This window comes from Heliangelus exortis, chromosome 1, assembly GCF_036169615.1.
Source record: "Heliangelus exortis chromosome 1, bHelExo1.hap1, whole genome shotgun sequence".
Classification (NCBI taxonomy): Eukaryota; Metazoa; Chordata; class Aves; order Apodiformes; family Trochilidae; genus Heliangelus; species Heliangelus exortis.
This window is the reverse complement of record NC_092422.1, coordinates 158338607-158350608: the sequence shown is the minus strand read 5'-3', so window position 1 is coordinate 158350608 and position 12002 is coordinate 158338607. Positions and strand designations below refer to the sequence as shown.

At 37.0% G+C, this 12002-nt stretch overlaps 1 protein-coding gene across 2 annotated transcripts in view; it reads right to left on the bottom strand.

Moving 5' to 3' along the window:
- Nucleotides 1-12002, bottom strand: part of ATXN10 (ataxin 10) — a 91805-nt gene that overhangs the window by 31404 nt on the left and 48399 nt on the right. For both annotated transcript variants that reach the window (XM_071733303.1, XM_071733302.1), the window contains 2 exons: nucleotides 11760-11868; nucleotides 8836-9005 (listed from right to left, as the gene is read on the bottom strand). In XM_071733303.1, coding sequence (XP_071589404.1) covers nucleotides 8836-9005; nucleotides 11760-11868 — 279 coding nt within the window. The remainder of the gene's footprint in view (nucleotides 1-8835; nucleotides 9006-11759; nucleotides 11869-12002) is intronic.

Below are 12002 nucleotides of genomic sequence, written 5' to 3'. Positions count from 1 at the left end.
AGCAAGATTAAAAGATGACCAATTCCTGTGCCTGATAAAGCAATTAAACCAGCAAAAGCAACCTCTGGTAAGTGGAAAGAAAAGAGAAAAATTCATGTATCCAAAAGGAATCACATTCAACACAGAGTTACAACATCAGAAAAAAATTCTGTGTGGGATGGAGTTAAGAAAAGATGGGGAAATCAAATTCAAGCTGAGATTAGAACAATGAAAAACAAGATAGAAAAGTAATGAAGTTCCTTGTTATAGTAATGGAAAATATACGCCACTTGTATCTGACACCAGTAAAAGTGGAAAGAATTTGGATTGAGAGCTCAGATCTGAGCTGGAAAAGAAGTATTCTAAAAGGCAGACATTTGTCCACATCTGGTGGCCTTGCCCCCAGCAATCAGTAACATTGGCAAAAAGCAGAAAACACAGATAACCCCCCTTGCTGCAGTACAGGGTCGTGTATGTCTTCTGAGCTTTTTCTTGTAGAATTATATTAACCACATCAGAAGGTAGTTATTTTAGTAACATTTTTCCTAAGACTGAATACACCAAATAAATTCAGTGCATCACCACTTAGTAAAATAGCAAGAAATATATTTAGTCCATATGGTGCTTTTAATAAAAAAATTATATCAGGAAAACAACAACAAAAATCTCTTAATGCATCCAAATATTTTTCAAGCTACTAAAACTTTACCATCCTGTGTCTTACTAAAGCTTCTGAATCCAAGCTGAAGAAAGGAAAAAAAAGCTGTCACGACTCCCAGACTCCTTTTTCTAGGAGCCAGGCCACATCACCACCCATCTTTATAGGCCTCAAAATACACACCTGTAAAAAGAAATCATGAGTGTGATCAAAAAAGTAAAGTTTTTTTTTATTTAAGTGGCCTTTAAAACAGAGCATTTGCCCAACAGATGCTGAGACTATTCATTAAGAGACAGAGTGCCTGCAAACCCCAGAGAACACTCCTCTGTTTTATAAAGGAGGTAACACTAAGAATCACCTGAAATATCCACAGCACAGCTGTAACCCCTCGTTATATAGGTACCAGTTCATTACAGTTATTGCTCCAAGCAGCAAGGACTGCCACACAATGCACATTTAAGGTAAGTAGTATATCAGACCATTCTGCAAGCCAACAAGTCTTAAAAAGCCTGCTATAGCACGAGAAACAATCTCTAGTGAACACCAAGTTTAATTCATGTCTGTCACATGTAAGGTAAGTACCACTCAACTCATCAGACTGGGAAAGGAGTTGTAGAAATCTCTGTAAATTCTTCCACAGAGAGGTCAATACCTTATTCTTACATTTCCGTGTGGCTTAAAGTATTTTTTAACAGAAGCTGCTCATCTTACACAGGCACATTAAATAGCAATGCTAAAGATGCAGTTTCAACCCTTACTCTAAGTACTTATTGTGAGTTTGAAAAAGATCTGGAAATGGCTGTTTGACAATGGCATGCTGAGCTTTCCTTTAAAAAGGGAGTGCTGTGCTGTGCTGCAGTGGTAGTAGGGTTCAACACCAAATAGGGTTCAAAAAATTGTTCAGAGTAAAGAAGAGGCTAACAAGCCTATAAGTTGGTACTGACTGTTCGGAAATGTATGCACAGCCAGCTTGTTTTAATTTTGAATGTTAGAAGACATCTAGTCATCTTACTCTCTATCTTTCCTCTCCACTGTAAATCAAAGCAATTAATTTTATTTCTAGAGCTATCCAACATCTTAATTTAAAACACTATGAACTTCATGAGCATAATCTTCCTCCCAAAATCTTTCTATTACTCCAAAATGCCCATGTCCTCTTCCTGCTTTTGTCAATGTATCAGCCTACGATTCATGAGAACATAATAATAATACACAGACTGATCTTTTGCCCATCTGTTAGATGGCAACTATGGCAATCCTCCATATGAAGCAGACCAATAAGCAGCATACTAGAAGGGAAGTATGTTACTGGGAACTTGTCAGCCTTCACCTAATCATTGAGGATATCCAGACAATCAATGTATGAAGATGTGTCTATGTACTATGCAATTCAAATATCAAATGGAAGCTGTTTAAAATAAAAGGTAAGCAAAAGAATAGCTTATGCACTATTCAAATTATTTTTAATATGAAACTGATTGCACCTTAGTTCACCGAAGTTCCTTGCAAGAAAAAACTTTCTACGTATTGTGTGATCAAGGCTTCAAGTTGAAATTCATCAAAATGGACAAGTCATAAGCAGTGTCTGGATTAACTACATGAATTGTGACAGATTGGTGGGGTGGAAGCAGGAATAGGAGCAGGACAAGAGGGAACAGTAACTTGTTGCCTATAAAGGGGCAACACAACAGGATAAAGTTTTGTATTGCTCTCTAACAACAAATGAATCAGTTATAAAAATAATTCATCTCTTTACAAGCTATTCTACATTAGGCAGGCAGCTCTGACCTCAGGGTAAAAAAACCCCCACACCAACCCTTTATTACTCATATTGCCCCGGCACTTAGAGATCTCATGATTCCTTTTTTGTTTAACAGTCTTTAGCACTCTGATTAAAATCTTGGAACTTCATTAAGGAAGGATTCATTACTTCAGCAGAGCTGAAGACTAATATAAAACCTGCATGGGATCTGGACCAGAGACTGTTACCTTATATGTCACAACAGATATTTTTAAAGACACTCTTAAACAACAGACCTATTTCTACTTGGGGTATCTTTATGTTAGGTAGCGATCTCATTTCCACATCAAAAGTGCTTTTAAAGCACTTCTGTAAGAAAGTCCATTTCAAGCTTTGCTGCTGATTTACAGCTATTTATATTGCTATATACCTAGACAAAACTTACCAATTCAAGGGCTCAGCCCTGCAACACCTTACCTAGCAAAGCATTAGAACATACAGATAACTTATGTTAGATACATACAGATAACTGTATGTCTACAATGTTAGAATAGCCCCATCCAAACAATGGAACCATGCAGAACTTCACAGTTAGGTGTGCAGAAGCTTAGCACTTGGGAGTATCCAGATCCTAAAGACTCCTCCTTTCTTGGTTTACAGTTGAACAAAAATCTCCTCTGGTTTAGCCTTACGTTCATCATCAGAAAAACAGAATAATCACAGTTATGTAGGCTACTAATGAAGAAGTCTAAGGGGTTTATTTCTCTCCTTCCTCTCTTAACAGCATATGCAGGTAAATGTGGGATGCTCTTCCTTGCAAGTACCTCCAAATTCTGCCATGCCAGGAAGAATGTAATTACATTGAGATGTTAAACTAATCCTGAATAAGCTCAGACTGTCTTTCTGAAAACATTAGGTGATAGAGTCAATTGTAAAATAAAACAAGTTATTGATCTTTGGTTTGAAATTTTCTATTTTATAATCACTACAGCAAGTTAAGGAGCTGAGTGGTGACAATTTGATCTATGGATGCTGTCTGGCATCTTTTTCTAACTGTATTCTAACTGGATAGATGGCACACCCTGCCCTAGTGAAAAAAAGAATGGAAAACTGAATTCCAAACAAGTCAAATCTTGTTTATACTTTCAGGCAGAACAGTTCTTCAGATTAAGAAGCTCGTCTCGTACAAACCGATTTGGCTTAGATTTATTTAAAAAAAATAAATCCAAATTACACACTAAACACATTTAACATACTGAACAGCATCCACATCTTTTACTTGCTACTTTTATTAATTTTAGCTGCAGAAGCTTTTTTTAACCTTTTCTCTCAAAAAACTTCATTTCTCAACTCTGCATTCACACAAACCAATACAACTACATTAGAGGAAGCATTCACTTCAAATAAAGCCATCACTTCAAATAAAAACCTGGCATATGAAAAAAATTTCCCTCGTAAACTGTTTACCTGATTAGAGCAATTCCAGTTGGGTCTGAAGGTGCCAAGCATCAATACAAAGGCAACTCTGCATTTAACTATTTTTTCCCCCTAAATAAACAGAAGACAAATTTACCAATAAACTTTACCAACTTTACACATTCCAAGACCAATATCTGATCATTGGGCCCACCAGCATCCCTGGTATCTAAAATGTCCTTGGCATAAGAGTATAGATTGCTTTCTTTACCTGAGGGGATTAGCTTTGCATTTACCAGGCTGATTCAGAGACATCTCAAAAATAACTGTGTGCATTCACTGTTCTGCAGGGGACACCTTGCAGACTGTATCAAACTGGCCCAGCACACCAACTATATTGCTAGACAAAGTAAGCAGGTAGCAATAAACTACTGATACTACCAGTGATAAGACTGAGTTAAAGACAGCAAGCCAAGCAACCAGATTACAGCCCCAAACCCATGCTAAGTGCTTTGTTCTTACTAAGTTAGGCTTAACTTTGCATTCAGAAACATCACAATTCTTCCCTTCAGGTCCTCCTTCAAAAGTAACAACATGATCCCAGCACAGGGATGTACTGCCAGCTGGCTGCCTTCCCCACTGCAAGGAATAGAGCTCATGTCTTGCATCTATCTACCTTGCTCCAGAAAAATCTGCATCCTTTGGGAAGGGTCTTCACAGGACAGAACCCCCAGGCAGTTCAGGTTCCCCTGTCTGATCTCAGAGGTAATAGTGAACTGAAGTGAATAGTGAGTAAATTAATCTTAAATTAATCTTTGTCAGGCTTTCTACTACCTTTCAGTTCCCTATTTACTAACTCCAGCAAGGTTATGTGATTGAAGTTCCTCTTTATGGGAGGAATTACTTTAGCTTTTACTTCCTGTCTTGTAAAGAAAAAGGGAAACAATGAAGAATAAGGTCTGCATTATTCCGTTCCTGCTAACACTTGTAATTAAATCAAATATTTTCAACTAGTCATACTACATAAACACCTTACAATATAAACAGCAGTTCTAGGGAAAGGCAGTCAGATTGTGCACAGCAGTGCTGTCTGGCACAGTAAGGTAGAGATTCGTGATCTCACCACCCAGTACATACTCCTGTAAATGAACAAAGAAATAGTGGTGAAGAGTAATTACTAGGTCTTATTTTGTATTTATTTTATTCCTACAATAAAGGATCATATCCTTTATACTTCATTCATGAGGTTTTCTTTCATAAGTTTTATTCTTTATTAAAGCAGTTCTACTATGGTAAACCTGCAGGAAATGCTGTAATGAATCCATCACTTCATAGCTTTAAAAGTGAGAGTGGAAAGTAAGTGCTGAAAGCCTCCTCCCAAGAAAACAGTCTGAGTTCTGTGCAGGTGATAAAACCAAGGTGTTTAGAAGGCAAGTCAAAAAAAGTGAGTGGAGTATGGAGAAAGTTTCACTTTTTCCTTTTGATAAGTTCACTCATCAACTACCACCCAAAATCTTCATTCCTTACACAGCACAAGAACCCATCTCTTTCCTTCAAGCACATTTAAACAAAAACATACAATGCACCTTTGTGAAGCAGTCAAACAGCACCGGAGAACTTCACACCCATTTCAGGCTCCTGCCATGTTCAACACAGAACTATAGCTCAGTAAATGGCATCCTGAGTACAGCACTTTTATTTCTTCTTTGCTCCTCTTTATGCAACAGTGCGTGCAACTCAGGACATGCATGTATACAACATTTATCATTCCAAAGAAATATTTTATCAGACACTTCCCTTACAAATACCAACTCATCCAACCTCACAAAACATGCAAGCAGGCAGTAAGCCTGGTAAGACCCATTTTAATAACTGCACCTCAGTTTACAGCTTCAGTGTCTTTCCACTTCCTCATAACTTGGACTTAACACAACAGTGCAAATAAAACTATGAGGAACCAAAGAAGTAAAGAATGCATTTCTAATGCCAACAGAGTACAAGCTAAAGAATGCTTTTGAAAAACAAAGAAGGCTTTTAAACAAAAAGTGAAGAAGCAATAAAGCACTATTAAGATATTCTTCTGTTTAAAAGCATGACAAGATTTTTCACCACTGCCAACAAACCAGTGCACTAATCCCCTGCAATTATTGTTCTTATAGCAGGTGGAGACCATAAAGAGAGATGGAGATGCTTGGAGAGCAGATATCCTCCCACTCCAGGCATTCTCTGCTGCTTTACCTCTGTCATTATCACTGTCACACTTCAGTATGCAGGTGCTGCATGGGATGTAAAGGTGGCTCAAGACCCACTTCCCAGAAAAAAAGCAACCTGTCACAGTACTCTTGAAGAAGCTTCTGAAGTTATTGATGCCACTCTCTCCACTGGGACTACTTATATTTTCAGAACAAGTCAGGCAGACCAACACCAAGTACTAAGGTTATATTATAAAAATAGTGGCTATATTTTTTACTATTTAGTAGTAGTAGTATGCTATTATTCCATTTACTAATACATTATCATTCCTGGGAAAAGAGCTCTACTGGGACTGGAAATTACAGAAAAGTGCTAGAGAAAACAAGTGTGAAAACCTTAGTTCATTACAGAGTGAGAATACTAACTGTGCTGCTCAAGAACCTTCAATAAGTGATCTGCAGCCCTCTCATGCCAGGCAACCAGCTGAACTGAAGAGAAAGCCACCTCCTCAGCTTGTATCCACAATTCACACAATAAATCACACAAAAGCAACAGCCAGTGGTAAAGCCCAAGGTCTCAGATGCAGTGGTCAGTTGGCTTAGTATATAAAAAAACCAATATACCCTGTACTACATCACTTTTGATTGAATATAGAAAATCAACTCCATGTAAACCAAAGAATGGATATAAAAGACCACTTGTATATACTACTCTGAAGAGAGACATAGAAACCCAGGAACTAGCCCCATCATCATTCATTTCTAGTTCTGACAGATGTACCACTCTGAACAATTCCCCCCCATGACAAAACTTGAGGTTTTTTTATCTGTGTAATGACATGAGCTGCCTGCCTCTACTTACAAGCATGTGCTTATTCATGGGAACTGCCTTGAAAATGACAAGTGCATTTATCAGAACCAATTTAACAGTATGAAAGAAACTGAAATTGCAGCCTGGATATCATACTATTGGCATTTATAAAGTTTCAACGGCACTTAAATAATGTTTCATAATATCACAGACAAGAATCTAAGTCATTTCCAAGACAGCATAAAGCAATAATATTTGCAGGCAGTTTAAGGCAAGTTAATACCTAACTTCCATTGAAAACACTAAGCCTGCATGCCTAATTGCTCCAGGGGCCTTTGAAAATCCCAGTGAAAATGAACAATAAGCAGTAAATCAGCCCTTTCAAAATTAAAGCCCCCCCCCCTTCACTATCATAAGGTATTCCACAAAAAACACATTTTACTTACACAGGCACGTATTACATCATAACAGCTCAGAGCCAGAGCTGTGCAAGAGTGACTAATAGGATTAATATTATTTTTCAGAAATATTAAAATCTTTTATATGACTCTAATATGAATGAGGAAAGCGAGGATCATTACCATATTTCCCATCTACATGCCCATATTATTAGCATTTGTCAGACAAAGAAGGTAGCATTCCTGAGATTTTCCATTTCTCTACCCTCCAGAAAAAAAACAGCAAGGAATGGGAGTGCTCCCCTCATACAGAAGCCTAGCTTAGTAGACACTTTAGCAGCTAAAACCAGATTTCATGACAGCAGTACAAAAGAATCTATTATCTTTGTAAAATGAAGTACTCAACAATAAAAAATATTTAGGAAACAGAAAGCTTCTAAAAGATTGTTTCTGCAGTACCCAATGTCTCAACAGCTCCTTGGCAACACAGAATTGACTCAGAATATGTAATCATATGCAACTTACTGCAGAGTTAATGACTCTATTATTGGCACTTGCTGACATGCATCTCATTTGACATCCTAAGAGAGAAGCAAAAATACTCTATTTCCTTTACTACTTCTTCAATGCACCCTTTCTGCTGTTTTTCATTTTCCAGCCTATACATTGCTTTCTTAAGAGCGGGTAAAAATTTGGATTCAAATTAATGAAGAAGGAAAAACAACCTGAAATTCCCCTATTCACTAACAAATATCAATAACAAAGACTACTCAAGACCATTTTCTTCCCGGACAAGGCTGCTACAGGGAAAGACTTCCAAGGAAAAAAAAGGAATCAACTGGAATCAACAGAGGGGTTTCTCTATAACAAGAGCCTCCCAAGGAAGAAATACAGAAACAGAGAGCATTCACAAAGATGAGGCTACTGTAATAAACTACATGGCTGTTTAGGCCAAATTAGCCTACTCAATTTTTTTAAAGTGCTCAGATGAACTATAAGACAACATTATTTCTTGACTGCCTTTCTGAAATTAGGTTAGGAAAGCAACTGTGGAGGAAACCAACATCTTTCATCACTCTAAGAAAAAAAATAGTATTTTGTATTTAAGAAGACGATACTGTTTCTTATTTTTCCTCACTGTGGAAAAAAACCTAATTTTCCATTCAGGAATTTTCAAGACAAACCGTTCAAAGTTATTTGACAGAAGCAAACCTACACTTTTTAAGTGGCATGAAAAAAAATTAAGGAGGGAGAGGGAAAAGGCATAGGAGACTAATAATTCAAGGATTTCAAATTAAGTTCATGCAACATTTCCCATTCATTTCCCTTCAAAGTGAAACCAAAGTTTAGACTCAGGCATTTTATTTTCAAAGAAAGTGAAAATGTCAAAACAAGGAATTAGGCACTTGTTTACATTTTTTAGGACTGAAGCAAAAGCTAGACAGGCACACATCACAGCGTTATTATAAAGTTAAAATATCTGTTACAGTAACTCAAAGACATTAAAAATAAATTTACCTCCTCTACATGAACAATTCTCTATTCATAGATCAACAATAGATATACATCACTAAAGATGTGGTTAGGCATTCCTATCTGCTCACATGTCAGATTCCTGCCAGAAAAATGTACAAACTTACCTTGTCTTGGTTAGCCTTATTTTTGTAACACAAATTTCCAATCAAACGAATGAGATGAGATTTAAAACCCACAGCTGGATGTGAAATTTCTTCCTGCCCTGTCATAGTATGTGTGGCAGTAAAAACATTTACAGCCTGTTTTCCAGCAAGATGTGTCAATCTTAGGGTATCTAAAGAAAACAAGAATATTTTAATTAATTACCACATAAAATTAGTAGCCCTTTCCACAGAGCTTTACTACAAATTGTTAAGTTCAAAGTTAAACAACAGTTTCACATATTCAGCAATACGTCAAGAGAACTTTGAAAGTTTTCTTAATTTGAGCTAGTATAACCATAAAAAGCTGTCCCAACATCAGAAGGTATTCTTGCAGCCTTTTTAAACACTTAACATAGTTTAGACATGGAAGTCTAAGGGCCAGTGCTGTCAACTTCTACTTGAAGAATGAGAATTTGTAGGCTGTTGATGATTCCAGCAGAGTAAACATATTTCTAAAAACAGGTTTTTTAGAAAAATTCCTTTAGTTCAAATCTGTCAAAGCAACACATACTAATTAAGAAAATTACCATTTTCTCTCTTCTCCAGCCTCTTCCCATCTCTGTTGCATGAGAAAAGATTTCAAGCACATCTAGCAAATTGACTCACCTTCACAAATCCTTCACTGCCCTAACGTTATCAGCTAAGAAACACTCATGGCAAATTATTCTATGGCAAATGTTAGTTTACAGGAACCAGGATTTTTTTCTACAGCTCTCCAGAGTGAAATCTGGGAGAAGAAAAACTAAAATCTGTGAAAACAGCATTCCACAGATACTACAGCCAGAAGAATAGTCAAAATCAGAGAAGTCAATTCACTAAAGCAAGTATTAAAAAGTATTTCTCATCTAGGTGACCTGGAATACTAACAAATGGCTGGGCATGACATTGTCCCCAAGATGCTTTGTGCAACTTACACTGGAACAACAAAGTTGTAGCAAAACCAAGTTATAGCACAGGGCATTAATTAAGCCTGATGCTCCTTCTGCTCCAGATGTGACAACAACCTTAGTGGGTGGAATGGGCACTAAATTTCCTGGATTTAAATGATAAGAAACTTCACAAGTCTTTTTTCACTCCCAGATGGCTGATACAAAAGAATTTTTAAAAATCTCTGTGACGACAAAGAGGTAACTACGTTTTTTGTAGTTTATTTTTAATTTTTTGAACATTAAACTGTAATATGGCATAGAGGCTTCCCATACATCTGCTGCCACTTGTTCACGTTTTGGACTAGGAAAAAAAAAACCAACCATCTCCTGAGAGGCCCTTAGAACATCATATTAAAATAGCTTTTAACACAATCTTCTTTCATATAAATGTCTTTGCTTTCGTTTATTCATAAAATCAGCACTGTCACATCCTTCAAATGCCATTCACTTTGTGAGATTCTTTGTCTCATCTTACTATTTTCCCACACACAAACACACAAGGGGGAATTCCACGGTCTTCCCAAACCTTCTGCCAGATGTTAAGCAAAAGGACTGAAAACAAAGCCAAAAGACACAAAGAAAGTAAATAAAACTCTTAAAATTTTATTACTGGGCAGACAAAAATGCAAAGAGCAATGCACTCACCTGAAGGAGCTGTATAGGAAAAAGTGAAGGAAAAGCAGACCCCTCCTATGCATGATGCCAACCCTGAGATAACAGTGCTTCTCTCAAACACTGCAACTGCTTCTGGGATGTCACCAATGCTCTCAATTAAAGGACAGCTCAGGCTGCTGTTCTCTCATTATCCGAAGAGAAACTCTTCCAGAATGTTGGAAGACATTCTAAAAGACATTCTATCAACTCCCTGTTGATACTCCTCAAACATTCTGTGATTAAGATGTTAACAACAATGAAGATATTAATACTGCAGTATTACTGTCTAACTTAACCCAACAATTCCTGAAAACAGCCAAACTCTCCCCTTAGTTGATACTTGAAAGTTCATTCAGGTATTTTTCAGATCTTTCAATCAATCTTTGAGTAATTTCCAACAGGAAATTTCTTGTGATATAAACCGAAAAGAAAAACGGATTCATGGAAAGACCCATTATACGAAAATCTTTTGCATTATCTATCCTTATTCCTCTGCTTTTCAGAACTAAATACTGAAGGTGATATATAACACACAAATACAGTTTCATTGCAGTCTTTGCTAATACAGGATTTAAAGGCAACTTGTAGCCAAAAGGTAGGCAAAATACTGCGTGTTTCTCTTTAAAATCCATAAACTTCTACAATTTCCTCGGAAAACTGTGGAATATTGTACAAGTTTTCTAGTAAAAGTCTCAAAATGCTAAGATTCAGGAAGGGACAGGTAGTTACAGGTACGCTTCCTCTCCTTCCTATCCAAGTATATAGGATTTCTCTGGACCATGTATCTTAATTTTCTTTGTGTACAGCACTTCCCCGGCTGTTCCTTAGCACAAGAAAGCGCCTTTCAAGCTGACCTTTAAAAGTCACTGAATCTGGTTAAGAACTTTTAAACTATACTTAGTTTCAGTTTTCAGGAAGTTTGAGAAACCGAAGGGAACAGGCATGGAAAAGTCCTTTTTCTACTTCTTGAGGAAATTCTTCCACACACAACTAGCCAGTGGAAGAACATAGGAAGCAGCTGTCCTTTGCACAACTCTTACTGTATAAACAGCGCACTGCTGACAGCTGAATCAAAGCTCTGTTGGGCTATAGGAGCCAAAAGAGCAAGTAGAGAAGCAGAAAAATTCCAGGAACAAATCAAATATTTGAAAATGCAGATTAACTCAATCTCCTATTTATTTATTTTATTAAAAGGTCAGAATGCTAATTTCCACCAGTTGTGAAAAACATGTTTTCATTCACGGAGCAACATGATTTTAAGAGCAAGCCAACAGTTCATAAACCTCATGGCATTTTACTCACCTATGGCTGTTTCAAGCAAACCAGGCAAAGCCTGTAGATGCTCCAGCTGTCCATTGTTTGATGTCATTTCACAAAGAACGTCAAGAAGACGAATTGTAACCAGTGCTTGCTGTAAATAAAAATTACATTTCTGAAAATGGTTTATGAAGGATATCATAAGAACATAAAAGTGATGATCTAAGGAGGAGAGGAACTCTCAGAACCTCAGGTTCTTTGCAAGTCTTATAAACTGCCAAGAATAAA